Source organism: Sarcophilus harrisii, chromosome 1 (assembly GCF_902635505.1).
Source record: "Sarcophilus harrisii chromosome 1, mSarHar1.11, whole genome shotgun sequence".
NCBI lineage: Eukaryota > Metazoa > Chordata > Mammalia > Dasyuromorphia > Dasyuridae > Sarcophilus > Sarcophilus harrisii.
Window position 1 is genome coordinate 53759905 of NC_045426.1, and position 18383 is coordinate 53778287.

The 18383-nt window shown below is 35.0% G+C and overlaps 1 protein-coding gene across 6 annotated transcripts in view; it reads right to left on the bottom strand.

Moving 5' to 3' along the window:
* Positions 1 to 18383, bottom strand: part of TMCC1 (transmembrane and coiled-coil domain family 1) — a 245873-nt gene that overhangs the window by 56820 nt on the left and 170670 nt on the right. The window contains exon 1 of one of the 6 annotated variants that reach the window (XM_012543656.3): positions 12398 to 13023. The exons of the other annotated variants lie outside the window; for them this stretch is intronic. Coding sequence (XP_012399110.1) covers positions 12398 to 12424 — 27 coding nt within the window. The 5' untranslated portion in view covers positions 12425 to 13023. Of the gene's footprint in view, positions 1 to 12397; positions 13024 to 18383 lie in introns of those variants that run through there. 6 annotated transcript variants of the gene reach the window in all.

Consider the following 18383-nt stretch of genomic DNA (forward strand, 5'->3'; position numbering starts at 1 on the left):
GGGTGACCAGATGGTTGGTGATGTTATCAACGAAATAGGGAAGTTAAGGAGAAAGGTGAGTTTTAGGGAAAAGAAATGAATTCTCTTCTGGTAAGATATGGCATGCCTTAGCTATTCAAGGAATGATTGATTTCTTCTCTAAAAAATTCACTTAAAGTCTACTATAAGAGTAGTCATTAGAATAAGGGGAATAAAAGAAGAATCTTTAGATATCCCTTTGGTCATAGTCCCAAATTGCTCTCCAGAATGGCTAGATCAGTTAACAATTCTACCAACCATGCATTTGAATTAGGGAAGGGCTTTTAAAACTATATGTGAAGCAATGAACAATCATAAGACATATGTACTTATTAAAGCAGAGTTTTCTTTCTATTTTTTCAACAGCATTTTATTTTTTTAAATTATATGTAGAGTTTTCAACATTCATTTTTTGCAAGATTTTGAATTACAGATTTTTTTTCCCTCTCTCCTTCTTAGCTCCCTCCTCCCCAAGACAGCAAGCAATCTGATAGAGGTTATACCTGTGCAATCATTTTGAACACATTTCCATGTTAGTCATGTTGTGACAGAAAAATCAGAACAAAAGGGAAAAATTACTAGAAAGAAAAAAACAAAAAAGATATTATGCTTCAATCCACATTCAGTCTCCACAGTTTTCTCTCTGGATGCAAATAGCATTTTCCATCTCAAGTCTGTGGGAACCATTTTGGATTACTGCACTGCTGGGAAGAGCTAAATTTATCATAGTTAATCATCATATAATTTTGCTGTTAACCTTGTACAACATTCTCCTAGTTCTGTTCAATTCATTCAGCATAAGTTCATTTAAGTCTTTTCCAGGCTTTTTTGAAACCAGCTTGCTCATCATTTCTTACAGGACCATAATATTCCATTACATTCATATACCATAATTTATCCAGCCATTTCCCAACTGATGGGCATTCACTCAATTTCTAGTTCCTTGACACAAAAAGAGCTACTATAAACATTTTTTTGCACATGTGTATCCTTTCCCCTCTTTTATAATCTCTTTGGGCTATAGATCTAGTAGTTCCATCAAAGAGGATGCACAGTTTGATATTGTTTGGGCATAGTTCCAAATTGCTCTCCAGAATGGCTAGATCAGTTAACAATTCTACCAACCATGCATTTGAGTTAGGGAAGGGTTTTTAAAACTGTATGTGAACAATGAACAATCATAAGACATTTTCAAGTACAACTTGGCACAAACAATGTCTCTTTCAACAAAAAAAAAATTTAAATGAAAGTTAACAAAAATAAAACTAAATAGTAAAATAATTATTAAGTGAAAGTGAATGCACCACTGCAATTATTTAATACAACAGGTACAAAGAAGGTCAAATCTGAATTTGCACTTATCAAATCAAGAGACTTAAGATCTTCCACCAGTCCTTCCAGATACAATGAGTTGTGAAGGTATTCCATTGTACTGTAAAATGTGAAGTATATAAATTTGAAGTTAAAAATAAACATTAACATCTATTTATTTCTCAGTTAAGTTTTGTGGAATCTAGGTTTTTTTTTAATTGTGCTTCTAGAGTGTTTGATATTAGAGCAAAGGACTATGCGCATTGCCTACATACTCATGAAGGCCAAGGAAAATATTTTTTCCCACGAAAACTTTGCTACTTCCAGGCAGAACAGAAAACACCTGCTGTACTTGTAATCAATTGTCCTCTAATATTTTATCTCTCAGAACATAGTTCAAAACTCCCCACTTGACTGAAATGCCTCATTGACTCTTCACTATTTTATACTTGCATCCCTTTCACTCATTCTCTTCTCCCTCTCCCCCTCCCTCTCCTCCTCTTTCTCCCTCCCTCTCCTCCTCTTTCTTCCTCTCCCTCAATTTTGATTCACAAGAATTTGTTTTCTGTAACCTTAATAGATTACACTTTGATTATTAGTATTGAGCCCTGATAAAGAATCTGGCTATGGTATTAGGTTACTAGATAAGTGTGCCTGTAGTCTTACTCTTCTCTTACCAAAGAAATAAAAATGCTTGATTAAACCAAAATTTCAGTAAAATATGTTAGTTTCCCTAAAGCAGTATTTTTTTTTAAAAAGGAGAAATAATTTGAAAATGGTTATAAATAATTTGAAACATTAAACTAACTTTAAATTTAATTGGCTTAATTTGTGTAGTTTCTAATTTTCAAAAGTGAGAACATCCCTTTAGGAAGAAATGCATAACCAGTCTGAATTAAAAACAAAACAAAACAAAACAAAACAAAAACCTAATATAAGCCAAGACAAGAAAGATAAGTTGAATAGTCTGAACAGAGAGACACAAAGTAAAAAGCTGAAAAATGTTTTTACTTAAGTGAAAAACTTTAAAATTTAGAGTTTTAACTAACAATCAGATGACTTCTATAATATTTCTATTAGTATTCTATATCTCTGTAGAATCAGATCAGCACAAATGCTATTTTGAAAACCATAAAACACTTCAGAATTAGTAAAAATGACATAAAAATCAAGGTAGTACTGATTCTCAGAGTAAAAAAAAAAAAAGAGAGAGAAAGAAGAAAATATAATGATTTCTGCTGGGATTAACAATTCCATTCCAAAATAGCCAATATAGGAAATGAGCATCATTCTACCTTAGTTTTCAGTTTTATTCAAAGAATAAAAGGTGTATGGGGTAGGAGGGAGCATATAATGAGAACAGAACGTTGCAAAATGAAGGAGAATTGTATCAGGCAATCAATAGTCAATAAACATTTTTAAGCAATTACTATATGTCAGATGCTAGGCACATAAATATCAACAAAGAAAGCCAGTCCCTGAACTGAAGGAAGTTATAATATTACGGGAGAAGATAATACTCCCAGAAGCTGAGGGTTGACGCTTGTGGCAGAAGGCACTTAACAATGCATGAATGGCTATGTCCCAAAGAAATATAAAGTCAGATGAGAAATAAGGAGTATGCCCTTCTGCTTAAAAGGGGATTTTGGACTTCATGGCTCCACTTTCCAATCATAAAGCCTAAGAGATATGATGAGGTATAGTATCAAGACTGATGCAATATTGGAGAATGATGAAAAAGGTTTTCCTAACAATGAACTCCCAAAGTAATGATGAGATGGGTAGATGAGTAAGGAAGAAAGGCAAGAGAGGGAAAGGGAAGTCAACTGGAAAAATATACATATTGCATCCTCCTAAGGATATCTGAAATACCATGACATATATAGCAACCTATTAGTAGTCAGTAGAGTAGTATTAATATTACTATTAGTAGGCTAATTCAAATATCTACTAAAGGTGTTGGGAAGACAGGAAGGAAGAGAATGTAATCCCACAATGAACAAGATCCTGCTTTATCATCTACTTATTAGGGAACTCTCTTATAAAATTTGTCTAATAATAAGTGACAATTATATAAATTCTTTAAGGTTAAAAAAAATTTTTTTTTTTTACCATTTTATCTCATTTGCACCTCAAAAGGACCTTGTAAGGCAGGTGCCACAGGTATTTCTATTCACATTTTACAGAGAAGAAAACAGGTTCAGGTTAAATGACTTGCCCAAGGTCAAATGATTTCAAGTCCAGCAAGGTCCGCTATTATCTCAAAAATAACTCTTTGAATTTTTTTTATTTGGTCTGTTTTTTTAAAATAACAATTGAATGAAAAGGTAAAAAGTACAATGAGAAAGTGAAGCCAGGATATGGTAATCAAGAGAGGGAATTCAGTCCAAAGAATGAGCATTGTCATCAATATCTATATATACATACACTGATTCTAGATGTACATACACACATGTGTATAAAGAGACTGATAGATGGAGAACACCATCCAAGCGCAGTGGAAAGCAGAGCAAGGAAAAGGGCAATACTGCAAATGGGAGTCAGAACTTGGCACCCAGAGAAGCTGAATTAATGACCCCGTTTGTAAGAGGGTACCAAGTTTTGTTGATGTCAATGACTGGCTGCACAGCCCATTATCCAGCTGTCTCCTGCTCACAGTCCAGCACTTTCTATCAGATCAGTATCCAAAGAGATATTAACAGAGGGATGAAAACTACGCTACCCCCCATTCTCACAAGCCCTTTCCCTATTCCTCCAGCCCAGTTCCGGCAGAGAAAAGCATAGCTATTTCCTTGAAGAATTAGACCTTACTTAAAAACAACAAAACAAAACAAACAAAAAAAACTATTGCATGATTATTTAAACATACGAACTATGGCTCTTATAAACTAGTTTCCTCTTTTGATAATTACATTGACTTATATCTCTCCTTGTTTTAGTGATTACAAAGCACATGATTCTTGTAAATCTAAAAGGGTCATGCATGGGACTCAGTAAATATTTGTCAATTTAATTTTGTAAACTTAGACGGCTGTAACCATTAGATCAGATTGCAGAGCATTTTTCATGTTTTCCTCTTAGAATAAGCTGACTTTTAAAAGGTGAATGAATTTTTCTTAGTTTCCATAAATTAATATCATAAGAGAGAAGTGAATTAATAATGGCTACCCAGATCTACAAGACAAGTACTTTAAGCACATTTTTTTTTTTATTTTCTTCACTTCTGTGTAGTATAGGAAGAACAGTTTTCTTTTTTGGGATGGGGAAATCAAGAGATTTTATTAAATATCTTCTTGCTTAAGGTGCTGACTGCTAACGATTTGTACAATGAATTTAGATACTGTATTAAAAGAAATAAAACCTATGCCTACTAGCATCTATCTAGAACAGGAAGACCAAATTAAAAGGCATTTCTTTTGTTACCTTATAATAAATTGGAAGCATTTGGACTATCCAGCAACAATGTAATGCTCTGCAACAATAAAAATAAAAAAATATCAGGAAGAAACAATTACTATTATTTTTTATCATTGAAATGGTTATTTAAAAGACCTGAAAACCTTCAATACTACCATTTGTTTAATACTATATAACAGCATGATTAAACACATGATTTTCTTAGAATGATCTATTTAAAAAGACCCTGAAAATGATAATATGATTAAGACTACTTGCTTCATGGGATGAAGTGATACCCAAACTCTGTTTAACCTACTAATAGTAATATTAATACTACTCTATTAATTACTATTGACTAGATTACAAATCAGAGGACCAGGGCTCAAATTATAGTTGTCACTTACTGTCAGTCTGAGCTTGGCCAAATCACCACCTCCTTGGGCTTTGGCTTCATCTGGAAGATAAGCGGACTGGGCTAAATGGGCTTTAAGACCCGTTCTAGTTAACATCCTAGGAACTTTTGAAATACAATCTGGCCCAGAAATCAGTAAATCTATGATTATTTTGAATCTTCCACCTCTGAATCTTGTACTGAGTTTCTAACCAGAAAGGTGATTTAAGAAGAGTTCTTATCAGCATTCATAAGGTCATTAAATGCAGGTGATTACTAAACACTGAAAGCCAATGGCAAAGTCCAAATTTCTATGGTTCTGCTGGAATCCAGGTGAAAAATGAGATCACTGAAAGCAGTAACAGAACACTAGATAAGGCTATTTTCATTGTTAATAAAAGGAATGTGGGTAACCAAGCAAACAAGAGATGGAGATGGTGATGATAATTAACATATATAGTGCTTTAAAATTTGCAAAGCACTTCACAAATATTGTCTCATTTTGTCCTAACAACAACTCTGTGAGGAAAGTGGTACTACCATCTTTATTTTACAGATGAGAAAACTGAGGCAAGCAGAGATTAAATGACTTGCCCAAGGTCATAGACCTTGTGGTACATGAGGTCAATGTGGAACTTCTGAATCCTTGATCTACTTAACATGGTACCATAGAACCTAATGATAGAAGGAATAAATAAATCACAGCACAGCAAAAACATGTTTTTGCCCTCACTGGGTCTATAAATATGTTCGATTATAGGCCTGGAATTTTGAAATGTTCTCGAGCTCCTTACTGATATGTGTTGGGGGTGAGGGAGGGGGCATGTAGGGACACAGCATTGTCCCAATGTATTACAAGTATATTCATTACAGAACTATTTCAGTTTCTCAGGAAAAGGTAAGTTTCTACAGGTTATACCAAAGTCTCCTTCCTCCTGACCAAAAGATCTTACAAAAGTACAGGATGAAAAGAGGAGTCATAGATCTGAACTGTAAGGGACCTTATACACCATTTAACCCAACTGTCTTCACTGTAGGAGGCTTGGATAAGGCTAATTCCCATAGATATAGCAGTGAGAAGCCAACATATTCCAAAGCTAGTGCTCATTCCAATATAATGTGTATTTGGTTTAACTCAATGAATTTGCTAAATTAGTGAGCAAGTCTTGAACTTTTGGTTCAGTCAGAATAATCAGCAACAAATAAAAAGAGCCCTAAAGTATTGAGACTAAGGCTTTGAAAATAACACTGAAGCTCTTTATTAAGGTCGAACTTATGCTAACTGAAATATGAGATGATGTTAATAACATTAGCTAGACCATATTTAGGTATGGTTAATGTTAAATTCTAGAAGAACAAAAAGAAATTTACAATATCATTACATAATTTGCTTGATATCAAGCAAATTGGATTCAGAAGAAGGAAAAGATTTACATAAAAAAGAAGGGGAAAAAAGCCAAGTACACTTTATAAACTCTACGTTCCTAGTATTGTATAAAAAGTTATCAAACTTTTCTTATTCTTTTTCTGATTTCTTCAGTCTTTTAGGTAATATTAGGAAAAATATTTCCTTGCCCTCATCCTCTCATTCCACAATAATAACAGTATGGCAAAAATCAACTTTGTGAATATTTTTTAAAAAATAAAAATTACACTGTAAAACATGTTCTGATCCCAAGAATAATATTTCATCCAATTCCAAGAATAGTATTCCATGTGAAAAGCCTTTTGACAAAATCAAAACTTTGCACCCAGATAACAACTTAATCTAATTGATATCAAGTGATCTTTATGCCACTTATCAAAGTTCATGTTAGTTGAAATAAGTTTTTTTTTTTTTTAAAGGAAAACTAAAACAAAAGCCTCAAACCCTTACTGTTTAACAGTCCCAACAAATCGATTTTTCCAACATCAACTGATGATATCTTTTCAGGTTTCTTTCTTTTTTCTTTCTTTTTTTTTTTTGGAGGGTGAAGTTCGGAATTGAAGAGAAGATACTGTTAAATTGTATTTGTTTATTTTAGCTATTAAGAATTCTGTTTTCCTCTATGGGCATGTGTGCATACTTTAAAAAATTCTAATGCAAAAAAAGTTTAAAAAATTTTTGTAACAGTTCCATCTGGCATTTTTAAAAGTGTGCCAATGTTTGCAAATATCCTAAGTTACTAATACAGATTATAACAATTAAATAAATCTCTTCTTATTTAGTCTGCCTGATCAAGCTGCAGAGGCCTTCTCTTCTCTTTTCTCTTTCTTTATAAACTTCAGAATGTAGCAATATGCTATACCCAAAGATAGCTATCATTTTCTTGAGGCCAAAGACTGGTTAATTTTTCTTTATTTTCCCAAAGCGTAGCACAGTATCTGGTACACAGTAGGCACTTAATAAATCCTTGTTAACTAATTGCAAAGGAATAAAACAAAGTATGTAAAATATATTCTAATTTTCTTTTAAGAAAGGTCTAAGTTAAAATATTATTATTATTATTATTATTTCAATATCCTGGTTATCCTTAAGAAATCCATTTTTCTGTATGGATATACATATACAAACATATGTAAACACATGCATATAATACACATACAATGCTATGTAAAGTAGAAAAATTAAATAAGAATACAGGTAAGGAAATAATTTATTGTGTGGTTTCCAGAATCCAGACACCAGTACCTGGAATTGTTATCTCTTCTCGTGAGTGGATGATGATGATATGAGGAGATTGAGAGGCAGTTGCTTTTCTCTGACCTCTCTCCTCTTTCTTCATTCTAGTCCACAAGCAACACATGTGCCAGTAAAGGCTGCCCGCAACTCCCTCAAGAGTCACAATCCACAGCTGTGGAGACTCTCGGAGAATTGACCTGCCCTTTCACCCAGGCATAATTCTTAACATTTAAGTATAACTACAGGCTTAGATTTTAAACTGAAACTCAGACTGTAAGATTAAGTAAATAAAAATAATACATAAATATATAACTAGTCTTAGATTAGTTGAAGGGCTCTAGTAAAGTTAAATTTTTTGAAAGCTGGTCAGTTAGTAAGGCAACTAGTATTTATTAGATGACCATTGTATGTGTCAAGGACTATGCTATCTGTACTTTAGGAAGATCAATTAGAAAGCTTGAAGAAAGGCTTTTGCTTTCTCATATTTTGGTCTTCCTTTTTTTTTTTTTTTTTTTTTGGTTTTTTTAAACTTAGTAGCATTTTTTGTATATCTATTCTCCTAAGATTTAGCAATCTTTTCGTTATTTCTGGCCAATGTCAAGAGCAATAACCTTTTTTTAAATTGGTCTATGGTTTTTATATGATAGCAGACTTTGTTTTTTAATACTGATCTTAGTGAGTTAGGGTATCCATTCACTTCTAAGAGGAGTAGTGTTTGTGTCAATTTCAAGATTTCGTACTTGACAGAGCATTGGGATACTTCTAATTTTACTTTAAATTCAGTTTAATAAACATTTATTAGCACTAAACTATACTTAATTAACCATATGCAATTCGATCTAAAGTAAGCAAAAATAGAACAAATTGAATTTATTTCTTTTTTTTAAAAAGTGTAATCTCTTTCAAATCTTAGTCAGATTAAAGAGTATCTGAGTCCTATGTAGTAGAGAACTTTATTCCTAAGTACTTGAATATTATATCTAGCCTTTGTTATACAGCCATTTTTAGTCATTCCAACTCTCCATGACCCCATTTGAATTTTCTTGGCAAAGACACTGAAGTGGTTTGCCATTTTTTTCTCTAGCTCATTTTGCAAATAAGCAGACAGGATTGCGTGACTTGGGCAGGGTCAAATAATTAGTGTCTGAGGCCAGATTTGAACTTAGAAGATGGGAAATGTTAAACAAAATATATAAAAATAATATTAATATGTTGATTTCTAAGTCAATATGCAGCTTTCAGGAATCTTTTTTTACTTCAGTTTTTATGCCACCAGTCTTGCCCTGAGTCAAATAGGTTATCATGTGCCACGTTTTTGCCTTAAAACTCCAAGGAAACACTGTATTTCAGAAGAAAATTTATACAGTGAAGTTCCTTTATGAAACAGTAAGAGCCCAAGAAAACACCTAGAGAGCAAAGATTTTTTAAAAATTAAGTATCTTTTTTTTATTAAAAATATTTAACAATATTAAACAAAATTTCAGCAGGACAAAGACAAAAATCTGGACGGTACTCAAGAGAACTGGTCTCTCAAGTGGGGGCCAAAGTCCCTTATCTCTGGAGCTGCCTGATCCAAAGAGATGAGTCAAAGGGCTTTTCTCCAATAGATTGGAGAAGGAAGAGTTTGACTTAAGGTGACAACTATATGATGTGAAAGACTCAGAGAGAGGTTGTAGCAATACAATCAACAAAACTTGGCAATTGACTGGATCTAGAGGTGAAGAGAATGGAAGAGTCCAAGGGATGTAGTCTTGTTAACATAGGTACTACAGTTGGATCAAATGACATACTGTAGGCAGAGCACGTTGCAAACTCTAAAGTGCTATATAGTCTTACCTGTCATTATTAGTAATACCTCAAAGTGCAACCTATGTACACCTTCACATCCTGGGTAACTGATCATGGTCTTACATTGGCACACACATTGGTGAGAACTTTTCCTCTAAGCTGTGAGCACCCTGTACAAGACAATGCACCCCACGGGCCATTCCTGCCATCCCACCTACTTCTCAAATCACTCTTCTCTTCAGCTACTCCTTTTTACACTGTTCCTTGTGTATAAGCTACTGTTGGCAGTAAGCTGCAGATAATTTATCTTCATCAAGTGTTTTCTCTCTTGCTCTTTTGAGTGCTATACAAATTTTATACTTTATTCTTTGGCTATCAGGATATTACATGATAAAGCAATAAGGTAAAAACAATCATATTAAAAAGATGGCTAACTCCCCCACCAAAATATAGCAAAATGCAGCTAGGCGGTATAGTGGATAGATCGTTGCAAGTTCAAATCTAGCATCAGACACTAGCTATGTGACTCTGAGCAAGTCACTTAATCCTGACTGCCTTACCCCACCCCACCCCCACCTCAGCCCTATAAAAGACATTTTTTTATTTTAAGAGAGAAGTTCGTTACTTACTGAAAACACAGCCCAATCCTAAATGCAATCCAGCTTATGCTATTCTGCATATTCAGTTTGGGGCCCAGTTCACAGTATATCTTAGCAGGGTTTTTAACAACATGGTTTGGGTCCACAACAAAGGGATCCATGATTATATTATATCCCAAATTATCTATGAACTTGAAAGAGAAAAAAAATTACATCTTTATTTCAATTTGTTTTCTTTTCTAATCCTACATATTTTATTTTATACATTTAAAAGCATTACTCCACAGGCTTCTTTCATCAGATTGTTCCAAACCATGACACAAAACAAGGTTGAGAACCTTTGATTTACAGTATCCGCCCCAAAGAGAAGTTCAGCTCAATGGGCTATTCATCCAACTCTGGATCACAGCCTGAACAATTAGATTTCCTTATCAACTTGTTTTCCTGTATGGAATGTTGAGCTTTGAATATCTGAGTAGTTGTAAATCTTATTTAGGAGAAAGGCTCCGAAATTCTGGGGATTTGTGCAATTTGTATAAATGATATCTACAAAGAAATATCTGGAAGACCTCAAAATCTAGAGGGTATCCTTCTGCCATTTAGAATCTTCTAGGACATCTTCTCTAACAGTGGCTCTGTTGATATTTTTTAAATTGAAATTATAATTAAAGTCCACAGAGAGTGTGAATAGACAAAGATACACAAGTATTTATTGGGATCCAACTAAATCCAAATCTAACAACAACAGCAACAATTCTATTTTCTGGCACTAAAATTTTCTTATACTAACTATCTTTCTGAATTGCCAAAGCAACTTAAAAGAAAATCAACCTACCTTAAATTGCTAAAATCTATTTAAATGTTTTTTGTGCCCATTTCCTTTTTCTCTTAGGCTAATAAAGGAGGAAGAAGTTAAAGTTTTTACTGTTCCTTTTTTTCCTAGGGATTTTCTATGAAACATGCCTGGCTGTGATGCCCCCAAAACATGTGGTTAGTGAACTGACCTTTTATAACCCCAGAACAAACAAAGATGTACAGAGTCTAAGAACAAAGAGCAGGAGAGGGAGAGGCTCTGCAAAGAGCCCAGAATTATGGGGAGAGAAAAGGGAAGCTGCCAACAGGGCTGACATTAAAAAGGTTAGGCAAAAAAAAAAAAAATGTATGTTAAATTCTGTGGGAAAAGATCCATATGACAAACCCAAACCAAATTATTCAACAGCAGTAACATTTTTACCATCAGGAATAAGGAATAGGCAAAGGGTGTTCAGTCTCTACTAAGCTTTAGGACAATCAGCACCTGAGATTTAGAAAAATACCCTGTAATAATTCAATAAATCACTTTTTTAAAGATTATGTTCAAATTAAAACACAAGAAGAAGAGCAAGGGCGAGGTGAGCCGATTATCTGTGCACTGGCACAGACAGAGCCGGATTTGTACCAATTCCTGCCAAGTAAGAGAGCTCCTTTCCTGTTCAATAACTGATGAATAAATATGCCAGTTGCATTGCAGGAACTCGTTCCACTGACATCTAACACCATGCTCAGCACTGCTGTGTGCATATTTTACTTTAGAAATCAACCTGGCTTCAGGTCCTTGTAAAATACATTTTTAAAAAGTGTTTCCAAGGAAAATTCTTAATGAGGAACTAAGAAACAAGAGCTTTTTTTTTTTTTTTTAATGAGAAATATTCTTTCAAACAGCTCCAACCTAAGGATTCTTTGTCATGCCTGCTGCTCTCTTTAAAAGATACCCAAGTACTTCTCAAGAAGTTGAAGGCAAACTTTTTCAGACTTAATACTTAGTGGGGCCAGCAGCCAGATGAGCTATGGTCTTTCTATAACTCCATCCACAGACCAACATTTCTCTAGTATCTAAACAGTCCATCAAAGGAGAGAGAAGTGTGTGTGATCTGACAGTGACCGTGCAATCTGCAGAAAATATGGATGGGGAAAGGGTCAATCAGGAGTAAAAAAGGGCACATACTTCTTCATTTCCTAGTTACCACAGTCTCTCAAAAGCAACAACAGCAACAGAGACCCAAAACAAAACAAAAAGGAAAACAATTCAGAATAGCAAAGGCCAGTGCTCAGAGCTGCTCCCTGCCAACAAACGAGGAGGTTCAGCTCCTTGGCTCCTAGGACCCGTCCACCAGGCCGCCCCCATGTCACTACAGAGCTATAGGAGTGGAAGGAGATCAGAGAACAGATACACACACAGACACAACATACGGTTTCCGAGGAAAGTGAGGGTTCCATGCTTGAGAGGAGGAATGTGCTGAAGAACCTTCTGGCTTCTCTGGGATTTGAACATGCTGTACTGTGACGGGAGGTCAGCAGAGACTGACTCCGGCTCTGGGAAGCTGAATTCTACCCTGACAAAGCAGTATCAATGTAATATGAAGCAAGGGAACCCAGGGCACATTGGCAGGAACACAGAGTGGCTGTTCTAGAAAGTAATGGCTATTCCAAAACAAGAGACCTGTGTTGTCACATGCAACAATCTTAAACCCAGTTAAGCAAGATCACTGATATTATTTTAAACTCAAATAGTTAGGAGGGGATTCAGGGAAAGTAGGTGGCTCAAAAGCTTTTTCTGAGTCTTGTTTGGAGTAATCAGTAACAAAGAATCAATGCAGTGTGTCTTGACAAAAAGCCAACTATTTAATCTGTTTTAAAATCAATTAAACAGAATCTTGATTGGGATTTGAGATTAAGCATTTTCTTAAGAAAATTCTTTCTACCTGTGTCCATGTTTTTAAAACAAAAACATATTCTTAGGTCAGCTATATGACACAGCGGACAGAGCACCAGTCATCAAGTCTGGAGGATCTGAGTTCAAATTCGACCTCAGACACTTAATACTTACCAGCTGTGTGGTGCTGGAGGGAGAGAGGGAACAGAAAAAAGAATAAAAAAATATATTCCTCCGGCTTTCTGGTTTCTTTGATATCATGCAAGTTCTAATTTGGGGTAAGAAATGAGTTGATTGTACTGAACAAATTAATTTTCACCAGGAAACAGCAATAGAAGAATGAGAACACAAAATGACAATTTAAAAGTTACCATTATGCCAAATAAGGCAACAGTGCAAGGAAAACCCACAGTTTTTACTGGGGAAAAGAGGAGAAATATAGAAAGGAGAGGAATCCTCTTGGTTGTAGAAGGGACAAAAAAAGAAAAGAAAGGGCTTTCTTCTGCTTGTTTTCTCTGCCAAGGAGAATGATCTTTGGACAAAAAAAGGACAGAACAGAAATGTCTAACGAGGACTCTCAGGAGAAGTACTAGTGCCTTTGCTTCTTGTCAGTAGGCTAAATGAATGACTTGCTTAGATACTAAAAAACTGATAAGTAATGTTACTGATCTTCATGCAAAAGCCCATTGTCATCTTCCATTCTTCATGATCTTTTCAGAATCACCTCCTATTAACTCATTTCTGTTCTGTCCTTTATATCAAAGTCATAGTTTTCCCAGAAAATTCACAGGACAATGACAATAGTCTAGATTTATTGGGAATATAAAAGACAGTTCTACATTAACCTCTTCATTAGATTAAATTTTTGACATAAGAAAGAGGTTTATTTCTTTTATTTAGGTGGATATCAAAGTAAGAGCATAAGAGATTAAAGATAGGGATCATCCTAAGGTAAGAGTGAAAAGCTAGTATTTCCATATAAAAAGGAGGCACAAGTCTGACAAATATATTTAGAATATATGAAGACCAGCCAAAACCTATAGAAATACTTTAGGAACCAAGAGATATCATTTCACTGAGTAATAATAAAGGCTGACAAAAGATACATGATACTAGATTTGTTGACTCATTCAATAAACACCTAGTAATTGTCAGGCACATTATACAAAGTACAACGTACAAAGGCAAAAGAGATCTTGCCCCCAAGGAACTTATATCCTATTGAGGGAAATAGTGCGCACATGCACACACACATATTTACTTAGATAGAAAATATACAAAATTAATATAGATTGGTTGGGGAGAATATGTATCATAGCTATGGATATCAGGAGAAATTTCATGTAGAACATGGTACTTAACGCTAAGTCACGAAGGAAGCCATTTACTCCATGGAGGAGGTGTGGGGGAAAACCAGAACATGAGGGATGACCAATACACAAGCAGAGTGACTAAAGATGGAAAATTGCATGTGCAGAAAAAATGTGGAAATATGGCTGAGACTTGGTGCATAAAGCAAAGTAATAGCCAAGAAAAAAGGTAGGAAAGCAGAAAACTGTGAAGAGATTTAAATGTTATATAGAGAAGTTTGTATTTGCTTCTAGAAGTAATAGGGAGTCATAAGAATATATTAAAAGAGAGTGGTGACACAAATGAGGGAACATATAAAACAGATACAGCAGAGACTACAAGACTGGCAACTGTTTGTTTGGATAGGTGAAATGAAGGAAAGTAATACCTTGGTAATTAGAAAGATTTTAGTATCCTTAATAGTAACAGTAGTGTTAACATTTGGGAATATGGATATAAATGTTGTTTTTGACACATAGAGTTTGTGGGGGGAGGAAGAAAGGAAAAGGAAAAAAGAGAGGGAGGGAGAGGGAGAAGGAGAGGGAGAGGTAGAGGGAGAGGGAGACAGAGACGGAGAAGTACAGGGAGAGGGAAAGGGAGAGAAAAAGAGAGGGAGAGGGAGAGGGAGGGAGAGAGGAAGAGAGGGAGAAGGAGAGGGAAAGGGAGAAGGAGAGGGAGAAAAAGAGGGAAAGGGAGAGAGGGAGAAAGAGAGGGAGAGGGAGAAAGAGAGGGAGAGGGGGAGAAAGAGAGGGAGAGGGAGAAAGAGAGGGAGAAGGAGAGGGAGAGGGAAAGGGAGAAAGAGAGGGAGAAGGAGCGGGAGAGGAAGAGGGAGAAAGGGAAAGAGAGAGGGAAGGAGAGAAAGACAGGGAGAGGGAGAAGGAGAGAAAGAGAGGGAGAGGGAGAGATAGAGGGAGGAGAGGGAGAAAGGAAGAGAGGGAGAGGGAGAGGGAGAGAGAAGTAGTTCAAAAAAAATTTAATTGCTCCATGTCAAAAAAAATTCTAATGCAGCATGGCAGAAATTTTCATTTCCTAATTATCTATTTCTTAGTTCAGTGGTTTACTCTAACACGCCTCCTTGTATTAGTTGAAGTATTTGGTCACTAGTCCAAAAAGCCAAGAAAACTATGAAGGGGAAAGGTGCTGAGAAAACTTAATAACAGGGTCAAAGTTATAAGGTTCAAGTAGTTTTTCATACAGTTGTAAACTGTTTTACTGATTTTTTTATTTTTAAAAAACATCAAAACTATTATCCTATTTGCAAGAATTAAGCAGTAAATTTCCCTATGGGAAAAAAACCCGCAAAAACAAAAACAAAAACAATATCATGCCATATTACTTACTTTTGATAAACAATACAATGGTTTTCCATAAACTTCTATGGAAAAGTAAATTCAGGGCAGATATGGGCACTCATACCGTTTAGATGGGCAAGAAGTCATAGCAAAAATCGTTTTGGTAAAACAGAGGAATACCAAGACTTATCAGTTGCCATGCAAGGTTCACTAGACCTTATTATCTCTGATCTATGCTACACTGATGAGAGCCCAGTCTTGCCTTCTGACCTCTTTCTATCTGCAGCTGAAAGATGTCATCATATCCAATTAGAATAGCAGATGCTCAAGAACAGAGATTGCCTCAGTATTTCTACTTGTAGCCTTAACATTCAGCTTAACAATAGTAAGCTTTTAATATATGTCCTTTACTTTATTTTTTCCTTCCTTTGATCAAGAGATGATAGGCTAAAAGTCGTCTTGCAATTAACATACCAGCTTAATAGACATTCTATATTTCCTAGGTTAATTTAAATTGCTTAGGGGTAGATTTAATTTGTTTGAATCTCGATCCCCCAGTACCACTATGTTCAAAATGTCAAAATCATTTATTGTTCTCTTTTCTCACTATGTTGTTGATACGTGTTTGCATACTCCAGAAAGCTGACTGAATGTTATATAGTTATAATTATTAAAGATGGAAAAGCCTATATATATAACTTTCAAATACAATCTGCTCACTACTTTATTTAGCTAATCTCTTGTAATATACTACTACATTAATCTATAAATGAGATTTTCTTAAAAAGAAAACAGGGTAATTTAAGCAGCTAAACTATAGTATTTCTATGACTTTGGTTAAAAGGTAGGGAAAGAAGGATGGTAAAGAAATTTAGAATTTGGTATTGCCTGTTAAGTGTTAAATTAACACTGAATGACATATAAAATGACATGTCTTCACTGTCATGAGAGTACTTAAGTTTCCAAGTACAAAGCAGCATTACCAGAGGCACTGCAAATGTTGAGGAAGATTTGTTGGTCTGGTGATGGAAAGGACTGGAACAAAAATATAAATGCTCTAAACATTCACACTGTGTGCAGACTGTAGATTCAGATATACTTCAACTTACTGTCATCTTCTCCTTCTGTGTCTGGCTTGTGAAACATTTTACTGCTGTTTCCTTCACCTTTTTAACTCGCTCACTCCTCTCTCCTAGGTTTGTCTTCAAAATGGCACCAACTGCTTCTTCATTGGTATCATGCCACGGAGCTAAAGCAGCAGACTTCATTATGTAGTTTCGCCTATACCAACTAAAGCTTCACAATGGTTCTAAGATTCCCTGTTACCTTTTCAGCAAATATTCTAATGGGAAATTTCTAAAGCAGTCATACTTTGCCTCTAGGGCAGGGTTACCAAACATACTAGATCCTATGGGTATTAGCCTCTATCTGTTCCTCCATAATTATAACACAAAGCATACACATTATAATGGAGCACAAAAGTCATAATATCAAAAGCTAAGTCCCTTTTCTTTTTTTCCTTCTGTTAAAAAATTACTGAGAAGTCAAAAATTCTCAGTTTAAAAAAATTCTTAGCAAGGATTTAGTAAATATATGTGCATATATTTACATACATGCTTTTATACAAATTTTAAAATTTGCTGAATTTTATCTGCTGGATAGTCTGACATGTAGTGATTGTGAGACTAGGGGCTCTAATTTTAGCTCCATTGCCAGCAGGTCATACTTATACTGTGCCTCAAGCTGCTCCATGTATAAAACAATATTCTCCTGCAGATTAAGTTTTAGAGAAGTAAATGCTACAAAGCACTGATTAGTTTCTCTTTAGGAAAGGCACAAAGGCTCATAAAAATTTCATAATCAGTAGTTTTAAAAATACTGCTTATGAGAAGTATAATTTAAAGTCCTGATGGTGGGGGGAAATGCTGGCGTGTTTCTCTTTCACTTCTCTTCCCCCTTTCTTCTTTTCTCCCTCTCTCCCTTTCTGACAGAAGTAAAGCAACTAATAAATTCTAAATGATAATTCCATCCTTCAAAAGGTCAAGGAAGCAACAAGGATGACTTATTCTGAAACTGACTTAACCAACAAAGCTGGTTTCTAAACTAGGAATGGAGGAAGAAGTGAACCATTCTATCTTAGAATTTGTACTATAAGAGAGTTAGGCACAATATAACATGTACTCTTGATTTTTAAGAGAGCAAAAGGTCTAAGCATATGTATGAAATTCAGGGACTAAAATTGTAAGAGAAAAAGCCAGTCCAAGAAGGATGGGAAGCTCTCAAGAATAAAATTTGGGGGAACACAAAGAGAAACAATTATGGTAAGAAAGGAAGAGAGATTTGGCTAAACAAAGTGATGTGGACGCCCAGGAAAAGAATGGCATTGAGTTCCAATAGCTTAGAGGAAGATGAGAAGCAAGCAAGGAATTTAAAGAAGAAATATCATCCTCCTTCTCTTTCTCATCTGGATCTCTGCTGAAGTTCTCTCTGCCAAAAAGCAAAGGAGCTAATAAATTCTAAATGATAATTTCATTCTTCAAAAAGTCAAGGAACCAACAAGGGTAACTGCTCTTCTCTACCCGATTCCAAAGAACAATGAAGAACTGCTCTTTCAAGTAGAAGTGATGGATATTTCATAAAGTTAACCACTCTGTCTTAGAATTTGAACACACACATAGTGTATGTAGGATAGGGCTGCCCCTGCTACTGCTCAGAAAAGATGTAATGATAATAATAGATACAGAGAAGAAATTATTCAAATTCTTGTTTTACTTTTATTGTCTTTTTCAAGTTGAAGATCATCTTGGACCAGAGAGCACTAAACCTTTATGACTCTACTTAGAAACTGAAACCCAAGATAAATAAATGAATGAACTTAAAT